This window comes from Anastrepha ludens, chromosome 6, assembly GCF_028408465.1.
Source record: "Anastrepha ludens isolate Willacy chromosome 6, idAnaLude1.1, whole genome shotgun sequence".
NCBI lineage: Eukaryota > Metazoa > Arthropoda > Insecta > Diptera > Tephritidae > Anastrepha > Anastrepha ludens.
The window spans coordinates 50470939-50486933 of NC_071502.1; the positions used below are offsets into that span (position 1 = coordinate 50470939).

At 40.2% G+C, this 15995-nt stretch overlaps 1 protein-coding gene across 1 annotated transcript in view; it reads right to left on the reverse strand.

Annotated features, from left to right (window-relative positions):
* The window catches only part of LOC128867597 (mucin-2), a 76833-nt gene that overhangs the window by 2365 nt on the left and 58473 nt on the right, over window positions 1-15995 (reverse strand). Inside the window, exon 4 of the mRNA XM_054108982.1 lies at window positions 60-3703. Within this exon, the coding sequence (XP_053964957.1) occupies window positions 60-3695 (3636 nt within the window). The 5' untranslated portion in view covers window positions 3696-3703. The remainder of the gene's footprint in view (window positions 1-59; window positions 3704-15995) is intronic.

Consider the following 15995-nt stretch of genomic DNA (forward strand, 5'->3'; position numbering starts at 1 on the left):
AAAAATATCAAACAATTTTATTTACATCTTAAATTGTCTACTTTCATCTCAATACTCACCGAAGTCTTCGTCTCCGTTTCCGCTGGGGCTGTGGTAGGCGCTTCTGTAGTTGTGGTACGTAAACGTGGATAATTTCTGCGTATAAATGGCGAACGTCTTGTAGTTACTTGGGGCTCTTCAGTTGTTGTTGTTGTTGTGCTGGTGGTGCTCGTAGTAGTGCTTGGCAGTGTAGTAAAGACTGGATTAATCTCATTGCGTATGATCGGCTCGGTGGGACCTAAATCTTCCTGGTTCGGGAAGTATCCTGGTCCGAAATTATCCTTTGTATACTGACTGTACTGCTGTGCAATTTGCATTGGCTCTAACATGCCGGCTGGGAAGGTCTGTTCATTCGTTTCTACAGTGTTGCTGGGCGTGACTGTGTAAACTTGTTGCGTCTCTGAAGTTGGTGCCTCAGCGCCGGTGCTTGTTGTATAAGAGCTGGGTATCGCCGTAGGACTAGATGGCGTGCGCGATGACAGTGGTTTTATAATTGGGTAGTTTTGTTTCAATACATCGCGTTGGTAGTCCAAATCTTCATCTTTACCCGAGTCACCGTACTTCTTACGCTGCTTCGTACGTAACGTTTGGCGTTCTTCTGGCGTGGGTTGATAACGTATGCGATTAGGATTACGTATAAGAGGGTTGCGTGCTGCAGACGATGGACGGCGAGTTGTTGATGTGGCTTCTTCTTCACCATCTGGTGTGGCAGTTGTGCTGGCTGTTGCGCGCGCGCCAAATGGACGGCGCACGCGTTGTATGGGACGACGTGTAGAGGTTTCCGTCTCGGAATAGGACACTGAAGATGTAACCTTAGAAACAACGGGCTTGCGTACACGATTGATTGGACGTCTTGTTGGACGTGTAGGCAACTCTTTCTCAGGCTGTGCTGGTGTAGTAGTGGCAAGTTCCGCCACGGCATTTTGTTTGTCGTTCTCTTCTAAATTATTTACAAGTCCCGGCAGATTCGGTGTGAGTGGTGGCAGTTCTGAAGGTACATGGTACGGATTAGGTTCATACTCAACGGTGCTATCGGGAATCTCATTCTGGTTGTACAAAGGACGATGATTTGAAGGTTGCTTACGATGCGGCTTCAATTCGGCTTGTATCTCCTTATCCCGCTGCAACTCCGTGAAATCGGGCTGTTGTACTACATTGTATGTATCTTCCGGTGCTGATGCCGCTGGTTGAGATGGTGAATAGAAAGTGACACGTTGTTTGGTAGTCGATGTGGTCTTGTGCGTTGTTGGTACGTTTTGATTACGTTCATAATCCAAATCCACAGGCGTATATTGCACTTGTTCGAAGGGAGGGTTAGTGGGATTTACAATTTGTGGACGATTACGGAAAGCATCTTGCTGGCGGAAATATTGCTTCATACGGTATTCCTCCTCTGGTGTGGTAGGAGGACGGGTTGTGAAGCGTGGTACTTGCTCCTCAACAGGTTCTTTTGGAATAGTGCCAAAAGAATAGAGGGGTCCGTGTGCGCTCGGGAACTCAACTTGCCCATTGGGATTGAATGTGAAGAATGCATGAGCTGGTGCAGCTGTTGTTGAAGTAGTGCTAGTTGTGGTGGTCGTGGTACTGGTCGAAGTAGAAGTGCTGGGTGCAGGACGATTAGGCTGAACTTTGTAAATATCATCGCTAAATATCTGGTTGGGTGCTGGTTGGAATTGGGCATATGGATTAGTGATGGTCTGTGTAAAAGTGGGTTGCTCAATTGGTTGTTGTTGTTGCACGTGCTGTGGACGCTTCTTCTTAGGACGATCATGTTTGGTGACCTTCGGTGAGCTGACTTCCTGTATGGCATCTTGATTGTAAAAGTAGTTGAACTTGTTGCCGCGCGTAGGCGCCAGTGTAGCGCGCTGTGTTGTGACTTCGAATTGATCGCGATTTTTGTGCACATGCTCGTTTAGCGTACCTGCTGGATAGTAGTCCTTTGTTGTAGATGGTTGCTTCACACGGTGTGGACGCACACGCTGTGTGGGCTGTGGTGGCGCTTGATACTGATTGATATCATTTTGGCTGTAGACAACACTTGGCTTAGCCGGCTGGCTAATAACTTCTTGTGTAATACTGTTGCTCTTTGCAAGATTAATCACAATTGAGCCAACATGTGGTTCGGGCAAGAGAATCTTATTGAAACCACTTGGTGTGCGGTAACTGAGTGGCGCTACGAAGAAGGGTATGTCACGTAGCTCACGCGTTTGTGTCAATTGCGACAAATAAGGCAAATCAAACTTAACATAACCATCTGGCGTAGACATACCAGCAGGTCCCACGAATATCTCAGGTATCTTCTTAGTAGGCGCATCAACAACGGCGATGGTGTTGGAATGACGTAAAGCAGACACCACATCCGATTGTGTGGGACGCGCTGAGTTGCGTACTAAAAACATAGCGAGCGGCGGCTGATGTGCCTTTGGCTTTGGCCGTGGCGTGGTTAGTTGCGGGTTGGCGTAATTCTGGAAAATGGTGGTTGGCTTGAGAGTTGTCGTCTTGGGACGGCTTGTGCTGGTGGTAGTGGTACTAGTTGTAAAATAGTTCTGCTGATCAAGTGGACCGAGGGAGTCTTGCGTGTAAAACTGATTGATTTGGAATGGATTGACAGTTGGTAGACCGGCGTTGATGTTATACTTGTTCACTTCAAAAGCTTGTGACTCGGGCTTCTGCTGATTATAGAGCGTATCGTAGGGTACATAAAGCAGCTGCACATCTTGTTGGTTGCCACCATTGCTTGTAGGGGCTGAAGCAGGTGCTGTCGGTGCAGTAGCCGACTGCTGGAAGGGTGCTGTTGGTACACTATCAGCTTGTTGGAATGGTAGTTGCGAATTGAATGATGCTGGCCTATTCAAATCGAAAAACTGATCTGCTGGCGGCTCTACCGGGAAAACTTGGGGCGTGACGCTTTGCAAAGATTGTTGCGTTGGATTGGGCTTTGATTCACGGTAAATATTCTTCGTCGGGAAGCTATCCTCGATAAAGTTCTGTTGCGGCAGTGGCTTTTGCAAAGACTGCTGCAGTGGTTTTTGTGGTATCGGGTGGAATTCTGGCGGGAAAACAGGTTGATCATTATATACTGGCGAACTAAAGAGTGTTGCTTGTGCACCACCACCGAAGGTGTGCTGAATTTGGTAGCCTGTCTGCAATGAACTTGGTGGACCCGAAGCACCACGATTGCCACCGTCCGTGCGGAAGGGCATCTCAAACTTGAGGAACGATTGCGAAGTCGGTTCACCAGATTGCAGTGACACTGCAGGAGCAGCAGGTTTAAGTGGTGGCGCGCCGAAAGGTGAACCAACTTGTGGACGTGGTGGTGGATTAACGAATCGTTGAAACTGGTAAGGAAAATCGAACGGTTGCTGCTGAGAAACGGGTGGATTATGTGGTTTGTGCAGGTCACCGAAACGTCCATTTGGTGGGAAAGCCTGGGAGTAGGTGAGCACGCGCGCATTTGCCGAACGATCTTTGGCAGTAGAACTATCCACAGGTTGTGCCACTGGCACCCAATCGAAAGAATCCGATACGCCCGGCGAGGTAGGTTCTAGTTGGCGTGACCATTTTTCAGCGGCATGTGCGGGCGCAAGCAAGCATACCCAGAGGCAAATGACAAGCACGCTGATTGGAGTGATAAATATTTGTAGCCTTCGAGTCATTGTTAGGTCTGTAAAACGAAAAAGAATGAAAACAAGGGTAGTTTGTATTAATTGAGTACAAATTGTTATTAGCTGCTTATAATTGATAAAGAAAGGTACGACAACGCGATTGGCGTGATCGAGCGTAATAATTTTATAATGGTTCTGCATATATATTAATTAGAGCTTGTGTTTGATAAATATATATATATTACAAATACTGCATTTAGTCTGCATAGTTTGAGTTACTAGGGTGGTTAAAAAATTTCGGGAAATTAAGTGGAAGCTGATGGAGACCTTCTGCGTGTAAAGCACTGGCTACACTCAGTAGTTGGGCAGCGGTCTCAGAGTCAACTTTGACAAAACGGAGTTGATGCTATTCACCAGGAAATACAAGCCTCCGCCTTTTAAGCATCCAAGACTAAACAACCAGTGTCTTACACTCGCATCGGAAGTCAGGTATCTTGGTGTAATACTTGACCCCAAGCTCCACTGGAAGCTACACATAGAAAATCGAGTTAAGAAGGCCAATATAGCCTTCTACGCCTGTAAATCTGTGTTCGGCAAAAAATGGTGTCTCAATCCACGTGTCGTACTTTGGATGTACAACTTAGTGGTTCTGCCAATTTTAACATATGGTTGCCTAGTTTGGTAAGTAACTCTTCAGAAGGGCTACAACACAACTAAACTTAGAGAGAGTGCAGAGAGCTGCATGTGTGGGCATCACTGGTGCTTGTAGAACATGCCCCACTGCTGCGCTCAACGTTATTCTGCACTTACTTCCCGTGGATCTGCACGTTAAATCCATTGCTGCTCAGAGCGCTATTAAGTTGAAGGAGCTTGGCCTCTGGAGACAATTTCCTGTAGGACATAGTAGCATCTTGAAGCAGATCTCCCCTTCCTTCCACGACTCAGTTCCTCTCGGGCCACGGATACTTCCGGCTAATGTAAGTGATCCCAGGTGCATATACTGCGAAGCAACGATCGATGACGTTGAACACACGATCTTTGATTGTGACAGATGGCTCGTAGAAAGAGATGCTCTGCGAGAAAAGATTACCGTCATCGCGCCGACCTACGTGATCGGCAAGATGCTTGCGAGGATAACTGGAATGCGGCTAAAAGGCGTATTACGGAGGAAAAAAGAAAGACCTCGACGCAGTACAACAAAGCGAAGCCTCACAGACAGAGTCATAAGAAGACGAGGCTATAGCATGAAGCTGACTACAAGCATGGAGGATCCAAACGTGAGTGAATAGGACTGGTCCATTTTATGGATGTCGTTCTGGGTCTTCCTGAAGTAGGTCTCGGAAGGGAGTCTCCCCAGAAGGAGAGGAGGACCCTTTTTAGTGGCCACACCACTCGGCGCAGTAGACGTCGCTGTAAGTGCGAAAACATTTTGAACCCTACCCCACTCCCCAAAAAAATAAGTACTTTTAATTGTTTGAATATTTTTAGTTTTTATTTTTTATTTTAATATTTTTTAACCCTTGATTAAATTTAAAGTAATTAAAAATAACCAAATAATTAATTATATATTGTAAATTATGTAATTATATATATATATATATATATATATATATATATATATATATCGCGCGTATATAATTGGCGCGTACACCCTTTTTGGGTTTTTGGCCGAGCTCCTCCTCGTATTTGTGGTGTGCGCCTTGATGTTGTTCCACAAATGGAGGGACCTACAGTTTCAAGCTGACTCCGAACGGCAGATATTTTTATGAGGAGCTTTTTCATGGCAGAAATACACTCGGAGGTTTGCCATTGCCTGCCGAGGGGCGACCGGTATTAGAAAAATGTTTTTCTTAATTTTTGGTGTTTCACCGAGATTCGAACCAAGGTTCTCTCTGTGAATTCCGAATGGTAATCACTCACCAACCCATTCGGCTACGGCGGCAGCCGTATAATTAATTATTAATCATTAAAAAGGTGCAAATATATAATGGTATTTAAGCATTAAACGATTACGATAATAACCTGCGATATTTCGCCTTTCTTAAGGAAAAACTTAATCTCGGCACGAAACTCTATTTTCTTCATAGTCGATATCTTCTCCTCATTATATTATATTTAAACGCCCAGTAGTATAAAAAAAGTTGCCGTTCCTTCTCCAGTCCCTTTGCCTCGCAAACTTTTTAACCCACCCTCGTGCTCTACAACTTAATTTGAACTAGGAAGTTAAGATGGCTATTTAATACATTACAGTAATCAAATATTAAATCGCAATACATTTCATTTCTTTTTATTTTTGCAAGCGCCGCCCGCTAATTTGTCAAGGATCAGTTGCGGTGTATTTCAAATGTGCTTGCTTTTGCTTTAACTTTAATACCCAATTCCTGCTAAACCATGAAAGCGGCATTTGAAGCAATGCTATACCGGCTGAGTAATTTTTTGTATTATGCGCCATAATCATCCATCGGCGGCAAGACAGTGATTGTACAAATTATACACGTGTTTCCAGTCTAGTAATAAAAAAGCTGCCTGAGTCTTTTCAACCATGTGTGTGTATGTATTTATGTACACTTTTTTATGCATTTTGCGGTACCTTGTAGCACTCCTGCACGAATCTATAATTTAATTTGTATGCTCTAATCGTCGCAGTCGTAGAAGCAAATGACTTTTTCTGCATTTCGTATTGGCAATATTTGATTTCCTTATTGCTGTGACTTAGTTTATGGTTTCAACACTTGACTGCCTCTTTCCTAAATTTATATATTTTGCGTATTCCCTCTAATACTTTACGCCATTTACCAAATGGCTTTGTTTTTGTTTGTTGGTATTTTTAATGTTGGTATTATTTTTGCGCTAGCAATCGGAGTGATCTATAATTGACTTTTTTTACTAACTCTTTAATATCCGCTTTTCCCATTGAAAATTTAAAAGAAAAAAAAAAAATGCCATAATTTCCTTGACATTCAACTTTGAATCTCGATTGCACTGGCTGTTTGATAGAGATAAGTTTCGACGAAATTGTTTCGCTTATGGCATAATTTGCGGTAAAAGGCATTTTGCAGCTGTTCAAGTTCAGGTTCATTGTTGATGAAGTTAATGGTAGCGTAAGAAAATGGCGAGTTATGCAAGCAACTGTCGAGCGTTACATATGTAAGGTTGTAAAGGGGAAGGTATGCATTTGTTCCCATTAATTTTGGCGCCTAATTTGTATAAACGACTGAGCTGTGAGTTCCGTTTAGGCCGAGGAGACTTTCATCTGAGAAAACCAGTTTAGTTTCCAGCAGGTGTATCACTAGGGAAATCACTACAGTAGTATTCCAGCAGAAACTGTTCGAAGAGCATGACGTTATGTCCTGAATTGTTAGGCGATACTCGTACATTAGAAGTCGTCCATTGTAGTAATGAGTTCGGTGTTTTGACTTCGTACCGAAGTCGGTTTTTCCTATTTGTTTTAGAGGCGAACTGATACCATTCTAATGGTGCAAGATATGTCGAATAAGAGGATGATATAGTATTGGGTTGCTAGAAATTACTAGACGGACAAAGCGGAATGAGTCGGCGTATTGGCTTGGTTGAAAACCTCTTGGTGTTCTTTAACAATTAGGTTCGTTCTTTTCTCATTATTTCTAGGATCACAACAAAATTATGACCATAGAAACGTTGACCTTCAGGTTCAGTTTAAAAAAAGAAACAACTTTTCTAATAGAAATAAAGATAGTATCCATTGCGTTTATCATCACAGAAACGGGAGGTAGATTAGATTAGATTAGATTAGATTTGTGGGGGGTTGGACAAGTCCAAGCACTCAGTCAGGAAGACCATTGTACTACACCCCGACAGACTTCAGTAGAAATAATAGAGAGATAGGAAAGATAAAATTTGAGCGATAAGACGGAAAAATTAGTTTCAGGTCACTCTTCCACAAATCTTTTGGATTCATTGGTGAATCCTAAGAGGTCCGGAAGAGGAAGAGTATAAACTTTATCCATACTCAGTACATATATCGCAACCCAATAATCTAAGTCTGATTCTGGAAAACGCCAGACAGCTACAGAGAAAATGCTTTGCAGTGTCGTCATCCTCAAGGCAGGATAGGCATATCGGGCTGTTATCGACCCCTATGGCAGCCATATGCTGACAACAGGCGTTGTGCCCTGTGATTACACCTACCAGTACTCTCAGGCCATTTCTGCTCAGTTTTAGATGAAAGGTCGCTATTTTCCTGTTTGGTTCTTTCACAAAGCACTTGGCTACTCTCCACGAGTTCGACCCAGACCAACGTGCTCTATGGGACAGAATTGACACCTAGTTAGGATTCAGGGTTTGGTGGTATGCTTGCAGACCCTTCATTTGCCAATTTATCAGCTAACTAGTTCCCTGCAATACCACAATTCCCAGGTATCCAACTTAGATTAACTTTTTTGTGTTTTGCAACACTGTTCAGTTTTGTCTTACATTCACCTACTAACTACGAAGAGAAGCGTGGGTTAGAAAGGGCTTTTAGTGCAGCTTGACTGTCACTGCAAATTCCAATATACTATTAAGCTAAGGTCTAGAAATGGTTGTACTACTGCTGATTTTAAGTACAATATTGCTGTATGTTAGAAAACAATTTGTAATAAATAATTGGATTAAAAAAAATATATATTTGAATGAAATTTTCCACTTGTCCATGCCTAATGTTAAGGTTTTTTTCTTTCAACAAAAAAAGATATTTATTACGTTTTGATTTCAGCCGAATTAAATGAAATTCCAAACTCGAAATGAACCACCGCAATCCCTGCTGAACAGTGCTTTTTATGAGTATCTTTTTCATGATAAAAATGCTCTTGGAAGCTTGGCATTGCCTGCTGAGATGATACTTCTAAATATTGACCTTCAGTTTGGCACTCAGGTCCGGCCAGACATTTTTAGACTTTGTACGTGAATTAAACATATTTCTATTATAGCTAATGGCTTGTGCTCCCAGGTAGCTTCCTATAATTTTATTTTCTATCGATTTATGGATACAACTTTTTAAAAAGTATCCTCGAACAGGTCGAAAAACGCCACACCCGTGTGCCCAAACGAAGCTTGTAAAAAAGTTGTTCAACGGTGGGTTAAAACACCTTTTTCCTATCATCCGATTTTTCGTTTCATTAGTAAGCATTGAACTTAGGGCCAACCAATTGCTAGTCACCCACGCGGTTAAGGAGGCCAATTGTCATTTTAATCTATCAAACAGGCGTATTTGTTTAGTTTTAATTTTTATCATAATCGAACTAGTTACTTTTTTCCGACAATGGTCTTTCTATTGAAATGAGTAGTAAAGTGTAGATGAAGTAATTTTCTTTTCTTTTTGCCACAAGTTAACAAACTCTGAAGTAGTTACTTACACAAAGTCATATACATAAAATTATTTCATTAACTGTAAACTTGAAATTTTTTTAGATTTGCATATACGAGTATTTACAATAATTTTCCAATTTAATTCCAATTTAATTAAACTGAAATGAGTAAAACTTGTTTATGTAGTAGCGAACAATAGACAAATAATTGAAAACGGAAAAGTGCAAAAAACTGCTTAGCATTGATGGATTTATGTGCAACTAAGGCTAATAACGCCAATGTTTTCAATATTGCACGTATTGTTGCTGGTGTTGCTAATGTGATGTTGCTGATATTGTTGGCGTGTCTAATATGCACATGATTGTAACTGAGTGGTGATTGTAACAGCAGCTTCATATTGTATATATGTACATGTGGTATGTACGAGTACCAGTGCTTCGACTGCTCTTTGCTACTGCGATGGGCAACTGAGAAAGGCAGCGAAAATGTGAGTATACCCCGTATCTGTACAGGTATGTATATCTTGAGCATCGTGAAGTTAGTGGTCATTGAATTGTAACGAGACAACAACTTGGAGTAAGTTAACAAACAAAAAAAAACAAAACCAAGTAACACCAACAACAAAAGTCAACTTTAAAGTTAAGTCGCCGTGTGCGCAACTTCAAAATGGTTTGTGTGCTGCATGGCTGCATGGCTGGCTGATTGTCTTGATGCTCGCTTGGCTACTTGACTGCCCAGCTGGCTGCGCGGCTAGCTGGTCACTTTCATTTTCACTTTTCCACTGAATTACTCGTGTGCAATTTCATTTCATTTCATTTTGCTGCCTGTTATGCATATGAGCGCATACTTTTTGTAACAGCATGCAGCATGCAAGAACAACAAAAGCGCCTGCAAACTATTGGTATATGCAGTAAGCGGATATGCTTAGGGGAATGAGATACACATGCACATATATGTACATACGTATGTATATACGATACCAAATGCAGTCAAGATATGGGTTAAATGAAAGCACAAGTTGTTGAATTTCTTCAGGTTAAATCATTGCTGTTGTGTATTTTTTGCACGCAAAAAACAGCTTTAGTTTGTCAAGATAACAAAGTGCTTCGTTCGAAAGACAAAAGGCATAAAAGTGGAAAATGAGATATTAAAGTAGAAGGGAGTTTTTCTTATTTTACTCATTTTATCCATGCGAAATTGATATAGCTTTAATACATAAATACGTTCATTAGGGTGGTTCTATAGAGCGTAGTATGACTATAACTGAGGGATTTGAGGATCTGAGAGCCTACTAGAAATATATATGTTTATAGGTATACCTTCTGCTCAAATATGAACGAGACTGATTTAATAAAACACAAACGGTTAATTATTGTTCAATTTTTATTTTATCTTCTTCAAAGTAATCACCATTGGAGGCGATACACATATGCCAACGTTTTTTCCAATCATCATAGCATTTCTGGAAGGTCGATTTCGGTATGGATTTTAGTTCCTTCTTCGAATTCTCTTTTATGACTTCAATTGTCTCAAAATGTTTTCTCCGGAGCGGCAACTTGAGCTTGGGAAACAGGAAAAAGTCACATGGAGCCATATCAGGCGAATACGGTGCTTGCGGAACGATATTAACATGGCGAGCATTTCCTTAGCGACAGTTTTGCGTTGTTCTTTTTGAAGAAAATTCAACAATTTTGGAACAAGACGCGCGGACACTCGTCTCATGCCCAAGACATCATGAATAAAAGTATGAACGGATCCATTTGATATGCTCAGCTCACTAGCTATCTCTCTTTGGGTCACACGGCGATTTTCAAGCACAATTTCCTATACTTTTCCGATGTTTTCGTCGTTTCCTGATGTTGCTGAACGACGTTCATGAGGCAAGTTTTCAACCGATGTACGGCCCTCTTTGAACGATTTGTACCACTGGAAAGTACGTGCACGCAATAGAGCAGAGTCCCCATAGGTTGCCTGCAACATTTTTAAGGCGTCTGAAGCCGAAATTTTGTTGGAATAACAAAATTTCAAACAAATTCTTTGTTCAACTTGAATTTCCATCGTTAAATTCGAAGAACACACTCGAGCTTGACTTGTTTACAGTAGCACAGAAAACAAACTATGTGACATATCACGCTGAAATTTGCCATGTAAGCTTATAACAGTCCTACCATCCAACAAAAAATTTATTTTTGCCATATGTCATCCGCGGACCGTTTTATTGATAAAGTCTCGTTCATATTTGATTCCTTACCTGCGTTGCTAACTGCTAGTCACACAAAAGTAGAACAAAAAACTTGCGCCGCTTACTTATTTATGTGAAGAAACGACATTTGAAGCTAAATATTTACAAATTTAATAAGAGATCGAGCATACTTGTAGGTCGGTGAGTCAAGAGAAAATGGGAAAAGAACAATACGAGCGTATACTAGTATATGTTCCCAGGACGATACTGGAGTTTGACAAGTTGAGTCAAGGTATCAGTCAGTTAGGGTTATTCAGATGGCAGTGTGTGAAAGAGTTGTCATTACATATATAATTAGTCCGGCCATAAGTTCTGTTACAAGTTAAGTCCGTTACAGATATGAAATTGTAATACTTTTTTTAATGAAGTTAGTTCTATTTAAGCATGTAAGTAGTACAACATTTTTTGTTTTAATTTTCATTCGAAATGGTCACTATTTGCCTTTACACAAGCCTTCAAACGATTAGGCTATTCAGCTATTGCAACACTCAACACTGATTGAAAAGTAATGAGCCTTATTTTGTTTTTGCAGTTTTATTTAACCTTTTGGCTTATACAAGTAATATTCTTCAAAATAGGACCCTTGAGCGTCAATACACCGCTGGTAGCGGTCCTTCCACTGCAGGAAACATTTTTTAAACTCATACGCCGGAATCGCGTTCAATTCGGCTGTCACAGTTTTTTGGATCGCCTCGATGGAATCGAAACACCTCCCCTTCAGCTTTCTTTTCAGGCGCGGGAACAAGAAGAAGTCTGGAGGGGACAGGTCTGGGCTGTAGGGAGGGTGGGGAAGCACCGGAACCCCCATCTTGGCCAATGCAGAGGTGCAGAGGAAGGCGGTGAAGAGGTCGGGAAGAACCCGTGCGACGCGGTTTTTCAGCCGAAGGAGCACTTCTTTGTAAAATTCCGCGTTTACAGTGCTTCCTGGAGGTACTAACTCCTTGTGGACGATGCCTCGACAGTCGAAAAAGATGATAAGCATGGTCTTGACCTTGGATTTCGACATGCGCGCCTTCTTGGGTCGTGTGCCACTCCGCACTCTCTCTCTTGCCCTCAGGATCGTACTCAAAGCACCAGGTTTCATCTCCTGTGATACAATTGTCTAAGGTACGAGTATTATCCTGCTTGCCACTTTCCAATACTTCACGACTCTTTTCCACACGCAATTGCTTTTGTTTATAAGTCAAAACCTTTGGAACCAATTTGGCACACACTTTGCGCATTTCAAGTTTTCCAATCACGATTTCCCGCACATTGTAATAAGTTAAATTTAACTCTTCACTGATCTCACGTAGATTAGCCCGACGGTCACTGTTCCAAAATTCACGAACCCGGTTCACATCTTCGTTTGTTTGCGTCGTCGAAGGCCTTCCAGATCGCTGTTCGTTTTCGACGTCTTCCCGGCCTTCCCTGCACGACTTGTGCCACCGTTTTACTTGGGCACTGGACAGAGATTGGTCCCCATAAGCCTCCTTGAGTAGCCCAATGGTTTCGGTACTCGTTTTGTTTAGCTTTACGCAAAATTTGATCGAGTAACGTTGCTCCAACGATCGCTACATTTTCGCCACTGCAAAATCCTAACACACTTTTAAAACAGCTTTCACACGCGGAGCGATGTTGACTGCACCGCTGTTGCCAGCGAACTGGGACCGGTTTCTAGTGGAAGGGGAAGGTCCATCGATCATTTTCCAGCCGATTGATCGATTGCCAGACGCTCCGCGCTGGAAGGCACATTACTTGTCAATCAAACCCTGTATTCACATCGCTGCTCGAACCAAAGATTGCTTAAGACTTTCCAAATTTCTGTGATGTCTTCTAATGCTGACCACAAACTGTAGTTCAATGGATTCAGATTTAGACTTCCAGGCGGCTAATCTTCTGCGGCTATGAACCCAGGAATATTGCTTTTTAGCTACTGCTGGGTAGTTTTTGCCTTATGGGCTCGAGTCCAGTATTGCTGGAAGATCTAACGCCCTCCATTAAAGAGAGTACTGCTCAAATGCTGCACCACACCTTCTAAGACATCATCCTGGTACACTTTTGGCCAGGTCCTAACTTTTTCGTAGAAATGAAGAGAAGTAACGCCTTTAAGTCCTCACCAAACCATTACGGAGGCTGGATGGTAGCCCCGCTGAAGCCTTGGAATAACATTTTTCGTGTCTTTAGAAGTTTCAGCATAGATTGAGTCGTTTTGCTTATTTAAAACTTCTTCAACAGTGAAAATTTACTCGTCTGTGAAAAATAATGTTTTCATGACTGTTGACAGTGTGCCTCCGAAGAAGCTTCTTGCATCTGTGGAGCCCAATTTTCGTCAAAAAATGACCAGTTGAGCGACGAAAGGCTTCCATGTGGAGAACATCTCTAATTAGTGTTGACATGGATCTGGTTGATACATTAATTTCCCTGGATATGATTATCTGCTTTCAAAGGGGATTTCTGCGAATTCTTTCTCGAACGGCTTTTATGGCTCCACTGGTTCGAATCACGCGAGGACGACCACTTCTTTTTCTGTCGGTTACTACAGACGTTTGGGAAAAACGATTGATCCTACGGTAAGCAAACATTCTCGAAATATTAAGTTTTTCTGCAATTTTCATAATGTTCGACCACGCGATATGTGTTTGGCACTGGAGTTCAGTCGTTCAATCAATTATGAAATTAAATACATTTTTTTATAGGTCTGAGAAGGATCGGTTGTTTGGAAATACTATTGCTCGCTGAGTGGTCGAAATTCAACAAGTTCCTCTACGTTTTTCTATCTCTATCTCCATCTCTATCTCTATCTCTATCTCTATCTCTATCACTATCTCTATCTCTATCTTTGTTTCTAACTGTTGCAAGTTTTAGTTTTCCATGTTTAATAGAAAAATGTATGTATTACTTTTTGCCAATAACAAAAAAGCTGCACGTGTGAGCTTTAGTTGAGTTTTCACTCTCCACTTTTGGTTATTTTATGCCTTTTCAAAACTCACTTTCTGCTCCACCCTAATCAGATTTAAACAAGTGGGCTAATAACATTAGCAACCAAAACAAGAACCATCCAACTCCTATGCGAAATCAGTCGCCGAGTCCAAATATCCAAAACCAGCTATACTCGTATCATATAGATATGAAATTTTCAAGGGATTTTGTCAGTTCGTATATATTTAAAGTCTGATACCAGCACTCCTGCTATCATGGATAAATTTTGTAAAAATGTAGTAGCGTTAGTGAATAACTTTTATATTTATTTGAGGTTTTTTTGTGTGTATATTTTACATACTTTCTAGATATATTGGGCTTAAGAAACGAATAAAAAAATTGTTTTCTTAATTTGTTTTTTTTATACATTCTTACAATATAAATCAAAAATTTTCAAATTTAGAAAAAGAAAAACTTTTTTTGCTTCATTTTGTAAATATTATATGTATATTGAGAACATTTGATTCTAACCAACTATGGGATAGATACAAATGATATGAAATTTAATTAACTTTAAATTGATTTTCCACTTGTTTTAAATGATAAAATTTGTTCTTCAGATATTATAAATTTATTTTATCTACCTGTTTTCTTAACGATTATGTGAATTGTCGCACTCAGCTGTCGATTTTCCATAAGAATTGGAGGGTCTGGCTCTTGGGTAAATAATTATTAATAATTTGGAAACCATACACTTGGTACAAAAATTGTTTACGTAACATTAAATATTTGTTTGTAGTTAACAAACAAAAAAAAAACATTTTTTACCATAAAAATGTTCCAACTTAATGTACATAGTAATTCAAGCATACATACTTGTACATAGTAAATAGTTTGATATCAACTTACTGACCAATAAGTGCCATTAAAAGCGTCATCATTATGATTTCTACACTTAACCAAAGTGAAAAGGAAAGTTTCCTGAAATTGCCGCTCAGCCCTTTTCATGTTAATCTTTCACAAATATGATTTAATTTTTTATCTTGCAAGCGTTTCTAATCGAGTTCGTATACGTAGATACATACAAAAAGTGCTTCATGTTTGTCTATAAATTTTTTATTATACCAGATGTATTTATAAGCATTTATTCGTATTCAGATGACCAGGCAGCTAGACAATGGACGCGGGCCGCAATTGCTCGTTAAGTATTTAGACGGCAATTATTATTTTATAGACATACTCGTACATATGAATAGACACATAAGTTCAAGTGCATGCATAATTTTGTATGTAAGTTTGCTTTGAAAGTTATTGAAAGCTCCTGATGACAAGTGCAATGAATGAGAGAATGAAATTAAAAAAATTGACAATTGCGATTGTTGCTTATTCAATGAACCAACAATAAAAGACTGTAACAATTGCAGTGAACAAAAAATTAAAATGTTGGAAAATATTAATTCAAAATTATTTTACTAACTATTCGCTAATAGAGTATTTTCGCAACAGAAAATACGAAATACTTTGACAAAGGCTGCTTGAAAAAAAAGAGGAAAAAATCGACCAATTTATTTCTAGTCTATTTGCGCAGTATCTCGAATTAGCCTTGCACAAATTAGTAATAGCATTTTTCACATATTCGTAAATATTAAAAAAAAAAATTACAATTGCCACCCAATCATAACTCGGTTATTGAAGTATATTGTCTATTATGATATTTTCCTATTAACCCTGACCAGAGTGTAAAGTAAAATAGTTGGAGAAATTCTTTCATTTGCAAAAGGCTTTTAATGATTTGCTACATACATATATACGTGTATGTGCAGTGGTGATAAAAATAATAGTAGAATAAAAATATATATTAGTTACACCAAAAGCCATATAAT